This window comes from Urocampus carinirostris, chromosome 20 (genome assembly GCF_059441175.1).
Source record: "Urocampus carinirostris isolate Australia breed hairy pipefish chromosome 20, RoL_Ucar_1.0, whole genome shotgun sequence".
Classification (NCBI taxonomy): domain Eukaryota; kingdom Metazoa; phylum Chordata; class Actinopteri; order Syngnathiformes; family Syngnathidae; genus Urocampus; species Urocampus carinirostris.
In genome coordinates, this window is record NC_142368.1 from 15,510,292 (window position 1) to 15,532,802 (window position 22,511).

Here is a 22,511-nt window from a genome sequence, read left to right on the forward strand (position 1 = left end):
AATCTGCGTTCAGGCTCCAAGTCTCTGCACCATACAACAAACATTTAGTAACATTTATTAACAGGGTTGGGTAGGGTTACTTTAACTTGATTACTTTCAATGACTTTTGGATGACTCCAATACCAAATATTACTCCTATACTAAATATGCTAATAAAAGACAAAAGAAACTAAATATGAATAAAATGACTCAATTTTGTGCAGACTTGGGGAGTAACTGAATAGATGGAACGGAAAAAATTATATTGGCAAGCTGTTTGGATTTATTTTCATTTGGTTTCTGTCACATTTTATGTTTTGCCTGAGGTCAAAGCCAGGAGAGAATGCTTACCACGTGTTGTGAGTCATAATTGTATTCATATTTAGTTTCTTTTGTCTTTTATTAGCATATTTGGTATTGAAGTCATCCAAAAGTCATTGAAAGTAACCCAGTTAAAGTAACCCTACCCAACCCTGGTCATAATTGTATTCATATTTAGTTTCTTTTGTCTTTTATTAGCATATTTGGGATTGGAGTCATCCAAAAGTAATCCAATTAAAGTAACCCTACCCAACCCTGGTCATAAATGTATTCATATTTAGTTCCTTTTGTCTTTTATCAGCATATTTAGTATAGGAGTAATCCAGAAGTAATTGAAAGTAATCCAGTTAAAGTAACCCTACCCAACCCTGGTCATAATTGTATTCCTATTTAGTTTCTTTTGTCGTTTATTAGCATATTTGGCATTGGAGTCATCCAAAAGTAATTGAAAGTAATCCAGTTAAAGTAACCCTACCCAACCCTGTTTGTCAATCATTAATTTCTTGAATACATTTAATGAAAAGTGGCTTTTTAGCTGTGCCAGGTCATGTGTACGAGGCACGATGTGTGCAAAATGTGGTTTTTTTTGCGTCTGTCAACTTGGTCTTTAATTTGATTTCAAAAGGCATTTAAAAAAATTCCCATTTTCAACTTGCCTTAAGCTGGAGGAAGCCTGGGAAAGCTGTCAAAGTTTGGAAGGAAACATCCTCTTTTGCAGTTTATTTTGGTGATGGAGGTATGGAGAGACGAACCACACACTTCCTGTGCACGTCTGTTTACTTTTCATGAGTGACAGGAGAAGTTGTGACGTCTGAGTGAGATTGAAGCTGAAAGAATATCCATTTCCCAGTTTGCTTTTTGCTAATAATCAGGACTGTGGAACAGCATGGAGGCCAGCACCTTACTGTTTCTGGAGAACTACATCGGAGGGAAGTTCGTCTCTACCCGGACTCACATAGACTCTTATGACCCATCCACGGGTAGAGTCTACTGCAAGGTACCGGACAGTGGTGAGGCAGAGGTAATGTTGATTCATTCCACTATAACCGTATTACACTGTGCATCTGTTTATACTAAAGGATGGTCAAGCTGGAGTTAAACCTTCATTTAAATGTCAGAAAACTCAAATCAAATAATCCAATGAGGTTCTCCCCCCGAAATGAGGACCTTTGCTCTTTGCTGGTTAGGGTTAGTAAATCATTGACAATTCTCTAAAAACTACTATGCCTACATTTTTTAATTTAAATCTTTGGCGAGGAAAAAAAACATGAAAAGTCATGTTCTTCCTGCATTTAAAACATGCCTGTTTTATTTAATTGGAAACTCGAGATCTGGGGGTGTCCTACCTTTTTCAAGGTGAGAGATACTTTTTGGTACGATACGCAAAGGGCCTCCGACACTGCCGGACCCCGGGCCAACATCACAGCATTCAATTTTATTTTTTGACATTATTGACCATAGTCACAATGACTGATTTACAAGCAGGGTTGGGTAGGGTTACTTTAACTTGATTACTTTCAATTCCTTTTGGATGACTCCAATACCAAATATGCTAATAAAAGACAAAAGAAACTAAATAGGAATCAAATTATGACCAGGGTTGGGTAGGGTTACTTTAACTGGATTACTTTTGGATTACTTTTGGATGACTCCAATACCAAATATGCTAATAAAAGACAAAAGAAACTAAATATGAATAAAATATTGACCAGGGTTGGGTAGGGTTACTTTAACTGGATTACTTTCAATTACTTTAGGATTACTCCAATACTAAATATGCTAATAGAAGTCAAAAGAAACTAAATATGAATACAATTATGACCAGGGTTGGGTAAGGTTACTTTAACTGGATTACTTTTGGATTACTTTTGGATGACTCCAATACCAAATATGCTAATAAAAGACAAAAGAAACTAAATATGAATAAAATATTGACCAGGGTTGGGTAGGGTTACTTTAACTGGATTACTTTCAATGACTTTTGGATTACTCCAATGCCAAATATGCTAATAAAAGACAAAAGAAACTAAATAGGAATCAAATGAGTTACTTTAACTGGATTACTTTCAATTACATTTGGATGACTCCAATACCAAATATTCTAATAAAAGACAAAATAAACTAAATATGAATAAAATAATGACCAGGGTTGGGTAGGGTTACTTTAACTTGATTACTTTCAATTACCTTTGGATTACTCCAATACTAAATATGCTGATAAAAGACAAAATAAACTAAATATGAATAAAATATTGACCAGGGTTGGGTAGGGTTACTTGAACTGGATTACTTTTGGATTACTTTTGGATGACTCCAATACCAAATATGCTAATAAAAGACAAAATAAACTAAATATGAATAAAATATTGACCAGGGTTGGGTAGGGTTACTTGAACTGGATTACTTTCAATGACTTTTGGATTACTCCAATGCCAAATATGTTAATAAAAGACAAAAGAAACTGAATATGAATAAAATGAGTTACTTTAACTGGATTACTTTCAATTACTTTTGGATGACTCCAATACCAAATATTCTTATAAAAGACAAAAGAAACTAAATATGAATAAAATTATGACCAGGGTTGGGTAGGGTTACTTTAACTGGATTACTTTCAATTACTTTTGGATGACTCCAATACCAAATATTCTAATAAAAGACAAAAGAAACTAAATATGAATAAAATGACTCCATTTTGTGCAGGCTTGGGGAGTAACGGAACACATGGAACGGCCAAAATGATGTTGGCAAGCTGTTTGGGTATATTTTCATTTTGTTTCTGTCGCATTTGATGTTCGTTTTGCTAGAGATCAAATAGATCAAAGCCAGGAGAGAAAGCTTACCACGTGTTGTGAGTCATCATTTTATTCATATTTAGTTTCTTTTGTCTTTTATTAGCATATTTGCTATTGGAGTCATCCAAAAGTAATTGAAAGTAATCCAGTTAAAGTAACCTTACCCAACCCAGGTCATAATTTTATTCATATTTAGTTTATTTTGTCTTTTATTAGCATATTTGTATTGGAGTCATCCAAAAGTAGTTGAAAGTCATCCAAAAGTAGTTGAAAGTAATCCATTTAAAGTAACCCAACCCAACCCTGGTGATCATTTTATTCATATTTAGCTTCTTTTGTCTTTTATTAGCATATTTGGTATTGGACTAATCAAACAGTAATTGGAAGTAATCCAGTTAAAGTAACCCTACCCAACCCTGGTCATAATTTTATTCATATTTAGTTTCTTTTGTCTTTTATTAGCATATTTGGTATTGGTGCAATCCAAAAGTAATTGAAAGTAATCAAGTTAAAGTAACCCTACCCAACCCTGTTTATTAGTATATTTTGTATTGGAGTAATCCAAAAGTAATTGAAAGTAATCCAGTTAAAGTAACCCTACCCAACCCTGGTCTTGGGCAAGTACAGCCTGGTGGCGCCCATCCTTCTCCAGGCTAATATGTTTCCACCTGGTCCCAAACCTGGGACTGCTGATTCCAAAAAGGAAGAAAAAAAACCTTCCTATCATCCATGAAAAGAAGAGACTACTCTTTCTTTGATTTGGTTCAATTCCTTCTGATGTTGAGTGAATTTTCATTCTTGTTCCGTAGGTGGAGGCAGCAGTGGCTGCAGCCAAGGATGCGTTCCCTGGCTGGGCTGCTCGTAGTCCAGAGCAAAGGTCTCAAGTTCTCAATAAAATTGCGGACCTGATTGAAGAAAACCTGGAGGAGTTAGCGCAAGCTGAGTCCAAAGACCAAGGTGATGAATGCTCACACATTTTGCGATGTAGTTGCGATAATCTCCATGTTTTATAGTCTTTTTGACTCAAAGAGCCTTGAAACGCACCACACCAAATATTTTCAAACACAATTTAAATCCGCCAAAACTGTTCCCCAGACAAAAGCTAATTCTTCAGTGCATTCCATTTCACTGTGTGATGTTGGTTAATACAATTAAATATATTTAAAAATAATAATATAGCACCCTGTGCCAATGTTCCCTCTAAGCATTCTCGGCGCAGAAGAAAACCTAGCCAGCGCACAAAAATCAGGGCTCGAAATTGCTAATTAAGAAGCCAATTTAGTCAAAGTTACAGTGCATGAAGGTAAAAATACTCGGGTTCCCCTGACGCTGTGTTCTAAATGCGGTATTTTGATGTCAATGTCGAAGTAGAACGAAGTTGAGGAAAGTCAGTAGAATTTTTCGAGAACCGGTTTCTTCGGCTCGGCTCACTAAAAGGAAACGGCTCTTTTGGGTCCCAAACGCCTCTTCAGGTTGTTTTTGCTTCTTTAATCCCAACATGACCAAATATTATGTAAAGTTGTGCACAAAATGACTTAAAGGAAGGTGGGGAATAGAACAAAAAAGAAAAAAAATACCAAAATGAAAAAGTAGTGAAAAGCTGAGAAAAAAAGAAACAAAAGGAAGAGAAAAAAGAAGGAAAAATTCAGAAAAAGCCAGAAAAAAAGAAAAGAAAGAAACAAAGTAAAACAAAAAGTAAATAGAGAACTAATAGAAAAAAGTAACGATTGGGAAAAAATAAACACAATGAGATTTTTTTTAAAGGAATTTAAAAAAATAGAAAAAAAACTGGGAAAAAGAAGAAAAAGTTTGTGTGGCATTCAAATAATTTCTAATGATACCAAGTCAATCTTGTTGCCAACATTGTACTTCCACTAAAAAAATGTGATTAAATACAAGTCAAGTCAAGTCATTTTTATTTGTGACGCCCTAAATCACGAAGAGTCTCAAAGGGCTTCACAGATTGTTACACTATATTACACAAACTATTTTCAACCGACAAGAGGAGTAGGTTATTCGTATGCAATGGAGTAGAAGTGAGTTTTAAGTTTAGATTTAAACATTTCCACTGAGGTTGCAGATCGAATCTCAGGGGGAAGAGCATTCCACAGCACCGGTGCCCGGATGGAGAACGCTCTCGAACCAGCAGAAGACTTCTTTGCTCTCGGGATCATCAGAAGACCGGCACTCTCAGATCGTATGCTTCGGACCGGGACATAGTGGCAGATCAGATCTGAAAGATAAGAGGGAGCAAGTCCATGTATGATTTTGTACAATACTAAGAGAACTTTGAAGTCACATCTTTGGCTAACTGGGAGCCAATGCAGGTTAGCCATAATCGGTGTTATGTGATCGTACTTTTTTGTCCTGGTTAAGAGCCTCGCTGCGGCATTTTGTACTAGCTGAAGAGACTTGATTCTGGACTTCGGGAGACCGGAGAGTAGTGCATTGCAGTAATCGAGACGGGAGGTAACAAATGCATGAATTATTGTTTCCGCATCAGACTGAGACAGTATTGAACGGATTTTAGCAATGTTGCGAAGATGGAAGAAGGCAGTTCTAGTAATTTGCTTTACATGCATCTCAAAGGATAGATCAGGGTCAAATACTGACTCAATAAGCCCCCCAAAATGTTAGTATCATGCGACGAAAGATACCAGGAAAAAAAAAGAAATCTTGTGAAAGAATTGTTGTTTTTGTCCCCTGGAATTACGGTACAGGTAAGAAAGGGCCTAAAAATCCAGCCCGACCTGGCCCTCGGGTATAAACCGGCCCGGCCCAAACCCGACAAATCGTCTCGATTGCAAGCTCTAATTTTTACATTTTATTTGTGAGGACTCGGGAGGAAGAAAGTGTTTTTTGCTTACTCTAACCCAAAAGTTTCTTCACTGGATCTGTGTGCGCTTAATTTTTCTCACCTCTTTTGTGCCGCAATCCTAGGCAAGACGTTGACATTCGCTCGGACTGTGGACATTCCCCGATCGGCGTACAACTTCCGCTTCTTCGCGTCGTCTGTGCTTCACCACACAAACGACTGCAGCCAAATGGACCAAATGGGGGCCCTCAACTACACCATCCGCTGCCCTGTGGGAGTTGGTATGATCAGTTTTCATTTTAGCTGTGAAAAGTGATGTGTCCAGGGCAGGGTTGGGTAGGGTTACTTTAACTGGATTACTTTCAATTACTTTTGGATGGCTCCAATACCAAATATGCTCATAAAAGACAAAAGAAACTAAATATGAATAAAATTATTAATTGTATTTAATCACATTTTTTTAGTGGAAGTACAATGTTGGCATCAAGATTGACTTGGTATAATTGGAAATTATTTGAATGAAACACAAACTTTTTCTTCTTTTTCCCTGTTTTTTTCAATTTCTTTAAAAATGTTTTTATTGTGTTGATTTTTTCCTAGCTGTTACTTTTTTCTTTTTGTTGTCTATTTACTTTTTTTCCTTTGTTTCTTTCTTTTTTTCTGGCTTTTTTTCTGAATTTTTCCTTCTTTTTTTCTCTTCCTTTTGTTTCTTTTTTTTCCTCAGCTTTTCACTACTTTTTCATTTTGGTATATTTTTCTTTTTTGTTCTATTCCCCCTTCCTTTAAGTCATTTTCTGCATCATTTTACATAATATTTGGTCATGTTGGGATTAAGGAAGAAAAAACAACCCGAAGAGCCGTTTAGGAACCGAAAGAGCCGGTTCCTTTGAGTGAGCCGCGCCGAAGAAGCCGGTTCTCGACAAACTCTACTAACTTTACTCAACTTCGTTCTACTTCGACTTGACTTCAAAATACCGCATTTAGGACACAGCATTAGGGGAACCCGTGTATTTTTACCTTCATGCACTGTAACTTTGACTTAATTTGCTTCTTGATTAGTCATTTTGAGCCCTGATTTTGGTGCGCTGGCTAGATTTTCTTGTGCGCTGAGAATGTGCGAGCAGTGCGCAATTGCGCACGCGCGCCGCTTAGAGGGAACACTGGTCCCAACAGAGATCAATTGTGATCTAGTGAGCCGTTTGAGAGCCGGCTCTTTAATGAGTTGAGCCGAAAAAGCCGGTTCTCTAAAAATAGACGGACTTTCACTACACAACTCCAACTGGAGATCGGCGTGCGGACGAAAACTCGAACCACGAGACCAAAACAACAATGGCGGATCTGCCTGACGAAAAGTTTGGAGTGCGGTAAATCTTGACAATGACAATTTTGTGTCAAAGTTGCGTCCCGGGGACGCACATTGATTTTTAGACGATGCGTCCCCAGCAAAAATAATGCGTCGAGGACGCAGGGACGCGGGCAAACCAGAACATTGTATGATGCAGAAAATGTAATTCATTGATAGGAAACTCATAATTTTGCAAGATGAGATTTAAAGTTCTCACAAAGTGGTTTCTGAAAAACGTGTCTCATGTTTGTGTAGCTGGTCTGATCAGCCCCTGGAATCTTCCTTTGTACCTTCTGACTTGGAAAATCGCCCCTGCCATTGCTGCGGGCAACACAGTGGTCGCCAAACCCAGTGAAATGACCTCAGTGACCGCCTGGATGATGTGCAAGCTGATGCAACAGGCTGGTAAGACATCTTCTCAAACATGGTCTTAAAAAGAAGTTTTAAGTACAGTGGAACCGCGCTAGTTCGCTGTTCCACTTTTGCGGGTTTAGAGCTCCGCGGGTCTAAAAAATATACCTTACCTTCTTAATAAAAGCATTTATTGACTTGATGCCAGTGAGCACGAGCTTATGTTAACGGAGGACACGGTGTGGACACTCTTATTGTGAAGGGGAGGGGGAGGCCCTGACACAATGCTTAGTCATGGTGAGTTACTGCTTCGCTCACCCCCCACTCCTTCAACTCCTCCCACCTCACCCCCTTCTTATGTGGCGCTCAGTTTTTCATGGAGGAACTCGGCGACACGACGCAAGTATATTCTCTTCCGTCACATTTCATCTCAAGTTTGACTTTATTACACCAAAAGCGAGCGGTTGTTTGTACTACCTAAACGCGGCTAATTGTGTGCGGTTTCGTTTATTTGTTGTAAAAGCCGTTCGATGCCGCTAGCTAAAGTATGTTGTTATTGTCAGAAGCTAGCTCTTTCACTTTCATTATAATAAACACAGACCATTTTTTGAACTGTTGTTTCCCAAAACGCTTCACAAACACTCATCAAATATCACATTTTCACTGTTTTTATTTCAATATGTACCCGGTAGTGTTAACAAGCAAAATAAGCTGCGATGGCTGCATGTGGTTGAGAATGGTTCCTAGTGGTTTCGCCGCAGTCCTATTCTGTGTACATACAACATATATATATATTTTTTTGTTATAACATGAATTTCACTCTCTCTCTCTCTCTCTCTACCCGTATTCTATATGGTGTACTATATACAGGGGGGGTATACTGTTTACCTGTATACGGTTTTTTAAGCATTTTTGAAGGGGCGCCGCTACTTCGCGGATTTTCAGTTTTCCCGGGTGGTCTTGGTCAATGTTCCCTGTGATTTTCCTTACGGGTCTGAGCGTTCACACAAAGTCGGTGAGCAACCCTTGAAACAACAGTGAGCAACAGCAATCCCAAGTGTGGCAACTAAATCATTATAAAACATGTCCAAAACTTGACATCACGTTACATTTTGCTGAGTTTCAGGCAATGCTAAATAATTTTTCTCTTTTGAATGAATTGACTCATGTATTTTTGCAAAGGTTGTACGGCCTACAAACGTCATTTGTTTTTACAACAATTCTTTCACAAGATATCCATTTCTTTTTTTTCCTGATATATTTTGTCGCATCATACTAACATTTTTGGGGGCTTATTGAGTCGGTTGTAAGATACAGAACTGTACTTAATCACATTTTTGAGTGGAAGAACAATGTTGGCAACAAGATTGACTTGATATCATTGGAAATTATTGGAATGCAACACAAACTTTTTCTTCTTTTTTCCGTGTTTTTTTTCCTACTTTTTAAAAAATTCCTTTAAAAAAAATCTCATTTTGTTGATTTTTTCCGAGCTGTTACTTCTTTCTTTTTGTTCCCTATTTACTTTTTTCCTACATTTCTTTTCTTTTTTCTGGCTTTTTTCCTTCTTTTTTTCTCTTCCTTTTGTTTCTTTTTTTCTCAGCTTTTCACTACTTTTTCATTTTGGTATTTTTTTTCTTTTTTGTTCTATTACCCCTTCCTTTAAGTCATTTTGTGCATAATTTTACATCATATTTGGTCATGTTCGGATTAAAGAAGCAAAAACAACCTGAAGAGCCGTTTAGGACCCGAAAGAGCCGGTTCCTTTTAGTGATCCGAGCCGAAGAAGCCGGTTCCCGACAAACTCTACTAACTTTACTCGACTTCATTCTACTCAGACATTGACTTCAAAATACCGCATTTAGGACACAGCGTCAGGGGAACCCGTGTATTTTGACCTTCATGCACTGTAACTTTGACTTAAGTCGCTTCTTAATTAGTAATTTGGAGCCCTGATTTTTGTGCGCTGGCTAGATTTTCTTGTGCGCTGAGAATGTGCGAGCAGTGCGCAATTCTGCACACGCGCAGCTTAGAGGGAACACTAGTCTCGGTCCCCATTAACCGCCATAACCGAGGGATTACTGTTTTACTATTCTGCATGCTCCTTCAGATGTCCCACCCGGCGTGGTCAATATCGTATTTGGTACGGGCCCTCGGGCAGGAAACGCCCTGGTCGGCCACCCGGACGTCCCCCTGATCTCCTTCACGGGCTCCACTGCGACAGCACGTCTCATCACCGAGCGCAGCGCCCCCTACTGTAAAAAGCTGTCACTGGAGCTGGGTGGCAAGAACCCCGCTGTCATTTTTGCTGATGCCGATCTGGAGCGGTGCATCGAGACCACCGTCCGCTCCAGCTTTTCCAATCAAGTGAGACGCTTTACTAAAAGTTGTAAGCAATAGTGACCACATGGGGGCGACAGAACACAAGTCTACAGTGTGATGAAAAAGTATTTGCCCCCTTTCTGATTTATGTGCTTTTTTGTATATTTATCACTCACAAAGGTTTCAGATCATTAAACCAATGTTAATATCACACAGAGAAGACCCGAGGGAGTACAAAATACAGTTTTATTAAGGCATAAAACAATCAGGGTCTGGTAGGGTTACTTTAACTGGATTACTTTCAGTTACTTTTGGATTACTCCAATACCAAATATGCTAATAAAAGACAAAAGAAACTAAATATGAATACAATGATGACCAGGGTTGGGTAGGGTTACTTTAACTGGATTACTTCCAATTACTGTTGGATTACTCCAATACCAAATATGCTAATAAAAGACAAAAGTAACTAAATATGAATAAAATGATCACCAGGGTTGGGTACAGTTACTTTAACTGGATTACTTTCAATTACTTTTGGATTACTCCAATACCAAATATGCTAATAAAAGACAAAAGTAACTAAATATGAATACAATGATGACCAGGGTTGGGTAGGGTTACTTTAAATGGATTACTTTCCATTACTTTTGGATTACTCCAATACCAAATATGCTAATAAAAGACAAAAGAAACTAAATATGAATACAATGATGACCAGGGTTGGGTAGGGTTACTTTAAATGGATTACTTTCCATTACTTTTGGATTACTCCAATACCAAATATGCTAATAAAAGACAAAAGTAACTAAATATGAATAAAATGATGACCAGGGTTGGGTAGGGTTACTCTAACTGGATTACTTTCCATTACTTTTGGATTACTCCAATACCAAATATGCTAATAAAAGACAAAAGAAACTAAATATGAATACAATGATGACCAGGGTTGGGTAGGGTTACTTTAAATGGATTACTTTCCATTACTTTTGGATTACTCCAATACCAAATATGCTAATAAAAGACAAAAGAAACTAAATACGAATACAATGATGACCAGGGTTGGGTAGGGTTACTTTAAATTGATTACTTTCCATTACTTTTGGATTACTCCAATACCAAATATGCTAATAAAAGACAAAAGTAACTAAATATGAATAAAATGATGACCAGGGTTGGGTAGGGTTACTCTAACTGGATTACTTTCCATTACTTTTGGATTACTCCAATACCAAATATGCTAATAAAAGACAAAAGAAACTAAATATGAATACAATGATGACCAGGGTTGGGTAGGGTTACTTTAAATGGATTACTTTCCATTACTTTTGGATTACTCCAATACCAAATATGCTAATAAAAGACAAAAGTAACTAAATACGAATAAAATGATGACCAGGGTTGGGTAGGGTTACTTTAACTGGATTACTTTCCATTACTTTTGGATTACTCCAATACCAAATATGCTAATAAAAGACAAAAGTAACTAAATATGAATAAAATGATGACCAGGGTTGGGTAGGGTTACTCTAACTGGATTACTTTCCATTACTTTTGGATGACTCCAATACCAAATATGCTAATAAAAGACAAAAGAAACTAAATATGAATAAAATGATCACCAGGGTTGGGTACAGTTACTTTAACTGGATTACTTTCAATTACTTTTGGATTACTCCAATACCAAATATGCTAATAAAAGACAAAAGTAACTAAATACGAATAAAATGATGACCAGGGTTGGGTAGGGTTACTTTAACTGGATTACTTTCCATTACTTTTGGATTACTCCAATACCAAATATGCTAATAAAAGACAAAAGTAACTAAATATGAATAAAATGATGACCAGGGTTGGGTAGGGTTACTCTAACTGGATTACTTTCCATTACTTTTGGATTACTCCAATACCAAATATGCTAATAAAAGACAAAAGTAACTAAATATGAATAAAATGATGACCAGGGTTGGGTAGGGTTACTCTAACTGGATTACTTTCCATTACTTTTGGATTACTCCAATACCAAATATGCTAATAAAAGACAAAAGTAACTAAATACGAATAAAATGATGACCAGGGTTGGGTAGGGTTACTTTAACTGGATTACTTTCCATTACTTTTGGATTACTCCAATACCAAATATGCTAATAAAAGACAAAAGTAACTAAATATGAATAAAATGATGACCAGGGTTGGGTAGGGTTACTCTAACTGGATTACTTTCAATTACCTTTGGATTACTCCAATACCAAATATGCTAATAAAAAACAAAAGAAACTAAATGGGAATCAAATGATGACTCACAACATGAGGTAATCTTTCTCTCCTGGCTTTGATCTCTTTGATATCCGGCAAAACGAACATAAAATGCAACAGAAACAAAATGAAAATCAATCAAAACATCATTTTTGCCTTTCCATGTATTCCGTTACTCCCCAAGCCTGCACAAAGTTTGGTAATTTTATTCATATTTAGTCTCTTTTGTCCTTTATTAGCATATTTGGTATTGGAGTAATCCAAAAGTTATTGAAAGTAATCCAGTTAAAGTAACCCTACCCAACCCTGAAAACAAATAAAACCTAATAGCAAGTTGGGCCACCTTTGGTAGCGATTACAGGAATCATGTGTTTCGATAAATGTCTTTCACAACACTGTAGAAGAATTTTGGCCCACCCTTCTTTGCAAAATGCTTTCAAAGATGCCATATTGGAGGGTTTTCTTCCGTGAACTGTCTGTTTAAAGAACATGTGTCAAACAGGCAGCCCGCGGGCCAGATCAGGCCCGCTAAGGGATTGAATCCAGCCCGCGAGACAACACTCAGAGAAGCGCAAGAGAAAAACGAGTTGCAGGTTGAAATATGTCCACTTGCCAAAGCCAGGTGCCTCGAACAAAGACACTGTCCTTGTATTTATTTCTCTCTCTCCCTCTCTCTCTCTCTCTCTCTCTCTCTTTGTCCCTCTCTTTGGCTCTCTTTTCCACCCTTTTCTCCCACTCTCTGTGTCTCTTTTTCTCTTGTTTCTCTTTGTCTCTTTGTCTCTGTGTCTTTTAACCTCTTTTGCTCTAACTTCCTTTTTTTCCTTTTCTCTCTTTTCTCTTTCTCTCTTCATACCCTTTGTGCTTTCTTTTCTCTTTTCTCTCCTTCTGTCTTTCTTTTTCTCTTTGGATTTCTTTCTTCCTCTCCCTTTCTTTTCCCCCTCTCTCACGACTTTTTAATCTTTTGTTTCTCACACTCTCTCCTCTCTCTTTTTCTTTCTTTGTCCCTTCTGACTTGGAAAAACGCCCTTGCCATTGCTGTGGGCAACACAGTGGGAAATGGGGAGTCCTGCACGTTAGGCAGCAGTCTGGCATGGAAAAACAGAAAGCCAAAGGCCGACGAGATCGATACCAATTGCCCGAGTTGATATGGGACAGATGGGGTCAATACTGGACTGGACGGGACAGACAGGGTAGATAAAGAAACAGGATATCGAAAATAAACAGGACAAACTAGACAGGAACGAAAACAGGAGAAAGTAAAGAAAAGGACAAAAATAAAACTATAAACCGAAATTAAACAGGAGAAAATAAACGGGAACAATCCCGGACAGGAAATACCAACAGGAACAGGACGGAGTCGAAACCCACGTCTTGCGGGGCAGAATTTAGTTGTCGGACTGACAAACGATGAGTGAGAGCTCTCAGCTTAAATAGACGGAAAGCCAATCTGTCAATGAGCCGCAGCTGGCGCCACATGGGCGGGGCCAATTGGGCGCCATGGCAACCAATCTTTTTTTCTCCTAGGGGGAGATCTGCCTGTGCACCAGTCGGATTTATGTTGAGCGGGGCATTTACGCAAGGTTTTTGGAAAAGTTTGTTGCCGCCACTAGGAAATGGAAAACGGGCGTACCATCGGACCCCTCTAACAACAACGGGGCGCTCATCAGCAAGGAGCACTTGGAAAAGGTGAGAAATAAGATGACAAGTTTCGAGTTTTAAAATTTTGTTTAGCTTGAATAAATAATACAAATTGAAGAAAATAAGTATTTGAAGACTCTGCTATTTTGCTATTTCTCCCACTTAGAAATCATGGAGGGGTCTGAAATTTTCATTGTAGGTGCGTGTTCACTGTGAAAGAGATAAACTAAAAAGAAAAATCCAGAAATCACTATGCATGATTTTTCAACGATTTATTTGTGTGATACAGCTACAAATAAGTATTTGTTAATGTTAATATTTGGTAGAGTAGCCTCTGTTTGCTATTACAGAGGTCAAACATTTCCTGTAGGTTTGCACACTTTTGGCCCACTCCTCCAAACAGATCTTTTCTAGATCTGCCAGGTTTCTGGGCTGCCACTGAGAAACACAGAGTTTGAGCTCCCTCCAAAGATTTTCGATTGGGTTTAGGTCTGGAGACTAGCTGGTCCATGCTAGAACCTTGATATGCTTCTTACAGAGTCACACCTTGATTTTCCTGGTTGTGTGATTTGGGTTGTTGCTCTGTTGGAAGACCCAGCCACGACCTATCTTCTATTCTCTGACTGAGGGAAGGAGGTTATTCCCCAAAATCCCACAATACATGGCCCCAGTCATCCTTTCTTTAATGCAGTGCACTTGTCCTGTCTCATGTGCAGAAAAACACCCCAAAGCATGATGCTACCACCCCCATGCTTCACAGTAGGGATGGTGTTCTTCGAATTGTACTGTTCATTCTTCCTCCGGCACACCCTTATAGTGACCCAAAAGTTCTATTTTGGTCTCATCTAACCACAAAACTTTCTCCCATGACTCCTCTGTATCATCCAAATGGTCATATGAATACTTAACATGTGCTGGTTTAAGCAGGGGAACCTTTCGTGCCATGCATGATTTCAAATCATGACGTCTTAGTGTATTACTTCCAGTAACCTTGGAAACTGGGGTCACAGTTTTTTTCAGGTCATTGACCAACTCCTGTTGTGTAATTCTGGGCTGATTCCTTACCTTTTTTAGAATCATTGAGACCCCATGAGGTGATATCTTGCATGGGGCTCAACTCCGATTAAGATTGTCCGTCATGTTAAGCTTCTTCCATTTTCTAATGATTGCTCCAACAGTGGACCTTTTTTCACCAAGCTGCTTGGCAATTGCTCCGTAGCCCTTTCCAGCCTTATGGAGGTGTACAATTTTGTCTCTGGTGTCTTTGGACAGCTATTTGGTGTTCGACATGTTACAAGTTCAAGTCTTACTGATTGTATGGGGTGGACAGGTGTCTTTATTAAAGACCTCAAACAGGCGCATCTGATTCAGGATAGTACCGTAAATTCCGAACTATAAGCCGCTCCTTTTTTCCCTAACTTTCAACCCTGCGGCTTATTCAATTTATGTCATTTTTCTAACGGCCGCTAGCGTCGCTCGAGTGTTGCTACCATTAACTGCCCTGTCAAAGCTATATTATTATTATTAAAGCTTTGAAAACTCTCTCAGTGTACCGCCTTTCTTTGTAAATATGTGTAACCCATGTATATTATGTATTTGTAATTTTATATTTTTGTAATGTATTTATTTGTATTTGTTTTAGACACTTATTCTGATATGTTTTGCACGGGTGAATGAAAAATGAGGGGCGGAACAAACGCGGGGTGCCGAGTTTAAGTGGGGACCGCTAAAGGTGAGGGACAGACAAGGAAGGAAGAGGGGGTAAAAAGTTAGTTAAAGAAAAAGGAGTTGCGTGAGTAAATGTGTTCATCTGATATTTTTTCCCCACCCTTACCTTTGGAAATATACACTTTTTTCCTTGGATTACTTTCAACGGGACCTAGACTCTGCGGGTCTGCATCAAACCTTAAGTACCGGTATCATTTTCCGTTCATTTCGCCGGCTGTGATTTTTGGACTGTGGACTTTAATAAGGGACATTTAGTTTCAATCGCGGGACTGGAAGTCCCGGTTTGGGTGAATTTTGTGTTTGTGTTACATGTTTAAATGTGGGCTCATGCGGCTTGTATACAGGTGCGGCTTGTGTATGTCCAAAATCGGTTTTCCTCTTAAAATGTGGTGGGTGCAGCTTATAACCAGGTGCGCTCTATAGTCCGGAATTTACGGTACATAAAATGCAGGTGGAGTTCTAATGGACGGACTATCAGGTCTTTCGGGGTCGAATGATACAGACGTGTTCAAATATTTATTTGCAGCTGTATCAGACAAATTTATTGTTAAAAAGTCATGCATTATGATATCTGGATTTTTCTTTTTAGTTTATCTCTCACAGTCCTCTTACGATGAAAATATCAGACCCCTCCATGATTTCTGAGTGGGAGAAGTAGTAAAAATATCAGGGTGTTCAAATACTTATTTTCTTCACTGTATATACTGTATCTTACGGGTAAGATCGGGTTTAAAAAATTCAGCCCGACCCGAGTTGTGGGTATAAAACCCGAACCTGCCCTATCCCGACGGATTAACTTGATTTAGAAAACAAGCCCAAAATACACCCGAAGCTTTTATCTGCTGCCAAAGTCAAAACGAAGCTTTACTCTGGCCGAAATGCGCATCTCGGCGACGTGCAGCAGACGAAAATGAAACTGTACAAAATGGCACCGAAACAAAAATAAATTTTGCAGATGACAAGCTAAAAATAGAAAAAGATTTGGCCCAAAAGCTGAAAGAAAATTTGTAAAGCTTGTAAGCTAAAAAAGCAGAAATGACATCTGACGTGAGGGAGGTGGAAGGAGGAAGTCGTGCCTTTTTTACCCCAACACCAATGAGGAAAATTAGTTTAGATTTAGTGATTTTGAGTTAAACTGATTGATAATATGATCTTTATCGAAATAATTACTTGAGTGAAAGTAAGTGTCGATAAATTCCGGGTCGGACCCAATATCTTACCTTAAACACACACATACATACTGTTAGGAATTAAACTATATTATAAATGTAGCGTTTACCAAATTGTTCGAATTAGTTATCTGACTCCATGAACCAAACTTTATTCTCCTAACAATGCGTGCTATTTTCTTGATATTAGGGAAAAAATATTGACAAGAGACAGGCTTTTTCACACGGGGGCAGATTTATTTTCTTAAACTATTATTAAGTGAATTCCATCGAATTTAGCCAAATTATTGTTGAATTAGTCTAATTAGTCTTGTCGAGCCCCCCATCTTTTCGTCTCTGCTCCTGTCCGTCCGTCTTGTCTTCCGTGTTCCGTCCTTTTGACACGTCGGGGCATCGGCCCCTCCCATGGGGCGTGCTGACTCCGCCCAAATTATTGTCTAATTAGTCTTGTCGAGCCCCCCATCTTTTCGACTTTGCTCCTGTCTGTCTGTCTTGTCTTCCGTCTTCCGTCCTTTTGACACGTCGGGGCATCGGCCCCTCCCATGGGGCGTGCTGACTCCTCCCGTGGGCGTCCTGACTCCTCCCCTGGGGCGGGCCAAGTGCCAACGTCACCTCCTCGCCGGAAGATGCCGCCACGTCTAGAGGACTCACAACAAGAAAGCTTATCAGAAACCTCGTCTCCTTTTCCCGCGTCACCCCTTGTCCTCGTTCTTCTGTAAATATAATTCTTGTCCAGGCCACACTGACCCCAAGCCTTCCCTGTGAAAAATCCCCACTGTGTTCAGCAAAATCTAATTTGTATTATATACTTAATGACCAACTTATCTTTCTAATTAATGTTTATTCATGTCTAGGTGCGCAGCTTTATAACCCTAGCCAAATCGGAGGGTGCCAAAGTGCACTGTGGCGAAGGCATCGACCCACTAGCGCCCCCGCAGGGCAACGCCGAGGGCTACTTTATGGGAGCCACCGTCATCTCAGGTGTCCCTCAGGGCTCCCGCGTCATGCAGGAGGAGATCTTCGGACCCGTCACTTGCATCAGCCCCTTTGAAGGCGAGGACCAGGCGGTGGCCCTCGCCAACGACGTGCGCTACGGGTTGGGGGCCACTTTGTGGTCCAGCGATGCGGCCAAGGTGCACCGGGTGGCGGCAAAGCTTCAGGCTGGTTTGGTGTGGGCCAACTGCTGGCTGGTCAGGGATCTCAAGTTGCCATTCGGGGGCATGAAGAGCTCCGGTGTCGGCAGGGAAGGTGGCAAGGATTCCTACCACTTCTTCACTGAGGTCAAGACCATCACTGTGAAATACTGAAAGTCATTGTGAAGGACAGCAGATGTGGCAGTGTTTCTCTACTCAATTAAAAAAACTGCTACCCAATGATAATTTAAGATCTACTAAATGTATACCGTAAAACCCGGACAATAGAGCGCACCTGATTATAAGCCGCACCCACCACATTTCAAGAGGATAACTGCTTTTGTACGTACACAAGCCGCACTTGTATATAAGCCGCACGCGCCCACATCAAAACATGTATCACAATCTCTAAATTAACCCAAATCCGACTTTGAGTCCCGCGATTTTAACTGATTATAAAGCACACAGTTTAAAAACCACAGTCGGCAAATGATACCGGTACTTAACATTTGATGCAGACCTGCACAATCCGGGTCCCGTTAAAAGTAATCCAAGGATAAAAAGTGTATAATTCCAAAGGTAAGGGTGGGAAAAATATATATCCACCTTTGTCTGCCGTGTCCACAAACACTCACCTTTACCGGTCCCCACTTCCCGTCATCCCCCGCGTCTGTTATGCCTCTTCTTTTTAATTGGTCAGTGCAAGACTTATCAGTGTCCAAAATAAATACATTACAAAAATATACAGTTTCAAATACATATTATACATGGTTACACATATTTACAAAGAAAGACTGTACACCGAGAGTTTTCAAAGCTTTAATAATAATAAACCGTGCCTGTGAAGGGTAGCAAAACGCTACTACCAAATTGTTCGAATGAGTTATCTGACTCCATTAACCAAACACAAACTTTATTCTCCTAACAATGCATGCTCGTTTCTTAATTTAGGGAAAAATATTGACAGGCATTTCCACACAGGGGCAGATTTATATTCTTAAATGATTTTACTAAATGAATTCCATCGAATTTAGCCGAATTATTGTCTAATTAGTCTTCTTCGACTCTCCCTCTCGTCTCTCTCTTCCATCTTCCGTCTTTTTCACACGTCAGGGCGTCGGCCACCCCCCATGGGTGGGCCAGGAACTCCCCACGTGGCAGACTCCGCCCGTGGCAGAATCCTCTGGTCGCCACCTCCTCGCCAAAAGGCGCCGCCATGTCTAAAGGAAACTCATATCAGCTCAAAGCAATGCCAAGCGTTTATCAAAACAAGGCCTAAGTCCGTCGTCAGCGCCCGCTCCACACTTGGAACGGCGCAAACTGTCATCAAACTTTAGCCTCCTATGTGAAAAATCTTCATTGCATTCAATAACTGTAATTTGTAAAATCCCTTCTAGTCAAATAAATAAAATATAAAAATCCTTCAGCGCCGATACTGAACGATATTCAGTGAGGTTTATGTCTGGTGAGGCACAGTCAGATACAAACAAATAAACCTACAACTTAATCATCATTTGATTGGTAGAGCAAGAAAGTAATATATAAATGGTAGCATAGCCAGCTACAAACTAGTTAGCTATATGGCTAGCTTAATGGTTATCTATCTATCAATCTATCTATCCATTTAGCCAGCTAGCTAGAATGCCACCGAGCTAGCTAACTGCTATCTGGAAAGCCCTCTAGCTAGCTAACCATCTAGCTCGCTAGCCATCTATATATATTTTGTTATCTCACTATCCGTCTAGCTAGCCATCTATATCCAGCAAGCTAACTAGCCATCTAGCTATCTATTTATAGCTACAACTATCTAGCAAGCGAATGATCTAGCCACCTATTTATATCTTGCTTGCCATCTATCTAGACCACAGGTGTCGAACAGGTGGCCCGCGGGCCAGATCAGGCCCGCTAAGAGATTGAATCCGGCCCGCGAGACAACACTCAGAGAAGCACAAGAGAAAAACAAGCTGCAGGTTGAAATATGTCAACTTGATGTTACCAAAGCCTGGTGCCTTGAAGAAAGACACTGTACTTGTATTTCTCTCTCTCTCTCTGTCTGTCTGTCTGTCTGTCTGTCTGTCTGTCTGTCTGTCTGTCTGTCTGTCTGTCTGTCTGTCTGTCTGTCTGTCTGTCCCTTTTCTCCTACTCTCTGTCTCTTTCACTTTCTGTGTCTCTCTTTTTCTCTTCCTTTGTTGCTCTTTGTCTCTTTCTCTCTCGCTGTCTTTTTAACTTCTTTTGCTTTAACTTCCCTTTTTCCTTTTCTCTTTCTCTCTTCCTACCCTTTGCGCTTTCTTTTCTCTTTTCTCTCCTTCTGTCTTTCTATTTCTCTTTGGATTTCTTTCTTCCTCTCCCCTTCTTTTCCCCCTTTCTCACGTCTTTTAATATTTTGTTTCTCACGCTCTCTCCCTCTCTCTCTCTTTCTTTCTTTGCGCGCTTTCTTTTCTCTTTTCTCTCCTTCAGTCCTTCTATATCTCTTTGGACTTCTTTCTCCCTCACCCTTTCTTTTCCCCCTCTCTCACGACTTTTTATCTTTTGTTTCTCACGCTCCCTCCCTCTCTCTCTTTTTCTTTCTTTGCACGCTTTCTTTTCTCTTTTCTCTCCTTCTGTCTTTCTATTTCTCTTTGGATTTCTTTCTTCCTCTCCCCTTCTTTTCCCCCTTTCTCACGTCTTTTGATATTTTGTTTCTCACGCTCTCTCCCTCTCTCTCTCTTTCTTTCTTTGCGCGCTTTCTTTTCTCTTTTCTCTCCTTCAGTCCTTCTATATCTCTTTGGACTTCTTTCTCCCTCACCCTTTCTTTTCCCCCTCTCTCACGACTTTTTATCTTTTGTTTCTCACGCTCCCTCCCTCTCTCTCTTTTTCTTTCTTTGCACGCTTTCTTTTCTCTTTTCTCTCCTTCTGTCTTTCTATTTCTCTTTGGATTTCTTTCTTCCTCTCCCTTTCTTTTCCCCCTCTCTCACGACTTTTTATCTTTTGTTTCTCATGCTCTCTCCCTCTCTCTCTTTTTCTTTCTTTGCGCGCTTTCTTTTCTCTTTTCTCTCCTTCTGTCTTTCTATTTCTCTTTGGATTTCTTTCTTCCTCTCCTTTTCTTTTCCCCCTCTCTCCCGACTTTTTATCTTTTGTTTCTCCCTCTCTCTCCCTCTCTCTTCTTTCTTTATACCGCCCTCTCTCCTTTTCCCTCCCTCTTTTCTCTTATTTCTTTCTTTCTCATTTTCTTTCTCTTTAATCTACTAGTCCGGCCCCCTGACAGAATATTTGTTCTATCGTGTGGCCCCCGTGTTCAAATAACTTTGACACCTCTGATCTAGACATTTAAAAATATATATCCTTTTGTGATTATATACTTGCAATAATTTTATTGAAATAAACAACTTCTCATATTTTTTTCTTTACACATAATAGTACAATAGGCTGTACTTGCCCAAGAGACACCACAGGAAATGGTGCCCCTACGACCCTATTGGTTAAGGGATCCAACAAGCAGAAATTGTTAACGCAATTGCAGTACACCTAAACACCGCTTCGTGTCGCTGTTAACTCTCTCAAAGTCCACTTTTGAAAGCATTACGTAAGAAGTGAAATTAAGTCATCGCGTATGATTAGATGTGCTTTCAATCTATCTAAATTTATGAGAGCTGTTGTAAGCAAAAAAAAATAATAATTTGGGTGCTGCGTTCGACATTTATGATCTTTAAAAGGAAGACTTTGGCGCTTTTCCCACGTCAACAGTCCAATGAACTTTGTTGCCCTAGTGGCGCTGTTTGACCCTGACGTCATAAAAGTACTAAAATGCTAACCTGTACTTATAATTTAAGACATTTTTAAAGGTAATCGTCAACAAAAAACAGCTTTTATTTTAATAAGCCACAGTCTACACCTCATTAAATCAAATGTGAATTTCCCTGCGGTGATAAATAAAGTATCTATCTATTATTCTACAGTATTGTTAGTTAGGTTCTTCACAGGGGATAAAGAACATAGTCCTACATGTACTCATAAGAATGGATGGGTGACTGTTGACTTTTTAGTGTATATATATATATATATATATATATATATATATATATATATATATATATACATATATACACAGTGTTCTGGTTTGCCCGCATCCGAGACGCATCATTTTTGCTGGGAACACATCGTGTCGAATCAACGTACGCAACGTTTTTGACGCAAAATTATTACCAGATTACATTTTTTTTAAACAAAGATTTACCGCTCTTCAGACTTTTCGTCAGGCAGATCCGCCATTGTTGTTTTAGTCTCGTGGTTCGAGTTTTCGTCCGCATGCCGATCTCGGTAAACGAGATCTCGTTGCTTCGATATGACGTCATTGTTGTGGTGCTTGTCGTCGATTTAAGGTGAAAATCAACAAAAAAATGGTAATTTCTTCAGTCTTAGTAATAAGTCGAAACATAATGCAGAAAGTGATAACAACGGCAATAATTCCGGCACGAAAAAACGGTGGAGAAATTCTTCAGAAGATCGCGGAGGCAAGGAAAACACGTGTGTTGAAGCAAACGATTTGACGAAAGAAAATACAAGAATACTTCTAGCAAGAAAAGGACTTTTCTGCCAAAATGGACTCAATTATATTCCTTGTGACGCTATGAGGAGGATGATAATGGAGGCTACATGTTCTGTGATGCATGCACCCAGCGT

The 22,511-nt window shown here is 39.4% G+C and overlaps 1 protein-coding gene across 3 annotated transcripts; it reads left to right on the forward strand.

Moving 5' to 3' along the window:
* Nucleotides 1–893: 893 nt before the first annotated feature.
* On the forward strand, nt 894–18,098 carry aldh8a1 (aldehyde dehydrogenase 8 family, member A1). Of its 3 annotated transcripts, XM_088325458.1 has the most exons (8): nt 894–1,036; nt 1,173–1,321; nt 3,905–4,052; nt 6,036–6,191; nt 7,511–7,660; nt 9,717–9,973; nt 13,709–13,870; nt 17,574–18,098. In XM_088325458.1, exons 2-8 carry the CDS (start codon nt 1,187–1,189, stop codon nt 18,024–18,026), a joined length of 1,461 nt encoding a protein of 486 aa, XP_088181584.1. In that variant the 5' UTR covers nt 894–1,036; nt 1,173–1,186; the 3' UTR covers nt 18,027–18,098. The 3 variants fall into 3 exon arrangements, with proteins under 3 accessions (XP_088181584.1, XP_088181583.1, XP_088181585.1); XM_088325457.1 differs by lacking the exon at nt 894–1,036 and having other exon boundaries at nt 1,049–1,321; XM_088325459.1 differs by lacking the exons at nt 894–1,036; nt 1,173–1,321 and adding an exon at nt 1,451–1,656.
* Nucleotides 18,099–22,511: the final 4,413 nt, after the last annotated feature.

Bases quoted from the DNA above. Each gene is read 5' to 3' on its own strand.
- aldh8a1 (XM_088325458.1), top strand. From the start codon at position 1,187: ATGGAGGCCAGCACCTTACTGTTTCTGGAGAACTACATCGGAGGGAAG. The intron at 1,322-3,904 runs GTAATGTTGATT...CTTGTTCCGTAG, and splicing joins CGGACAGTGGTGAGGCAGAG to GTGGAGGCAGCAGTGGCTGC. The intron at 4,053-6,035 runs GTGATGAATGCT...CCGCAATCCTAG, and splicing joins AGCTGAGTCCAAAGACCAAG to GCAAGACGTTGACATTCGCT.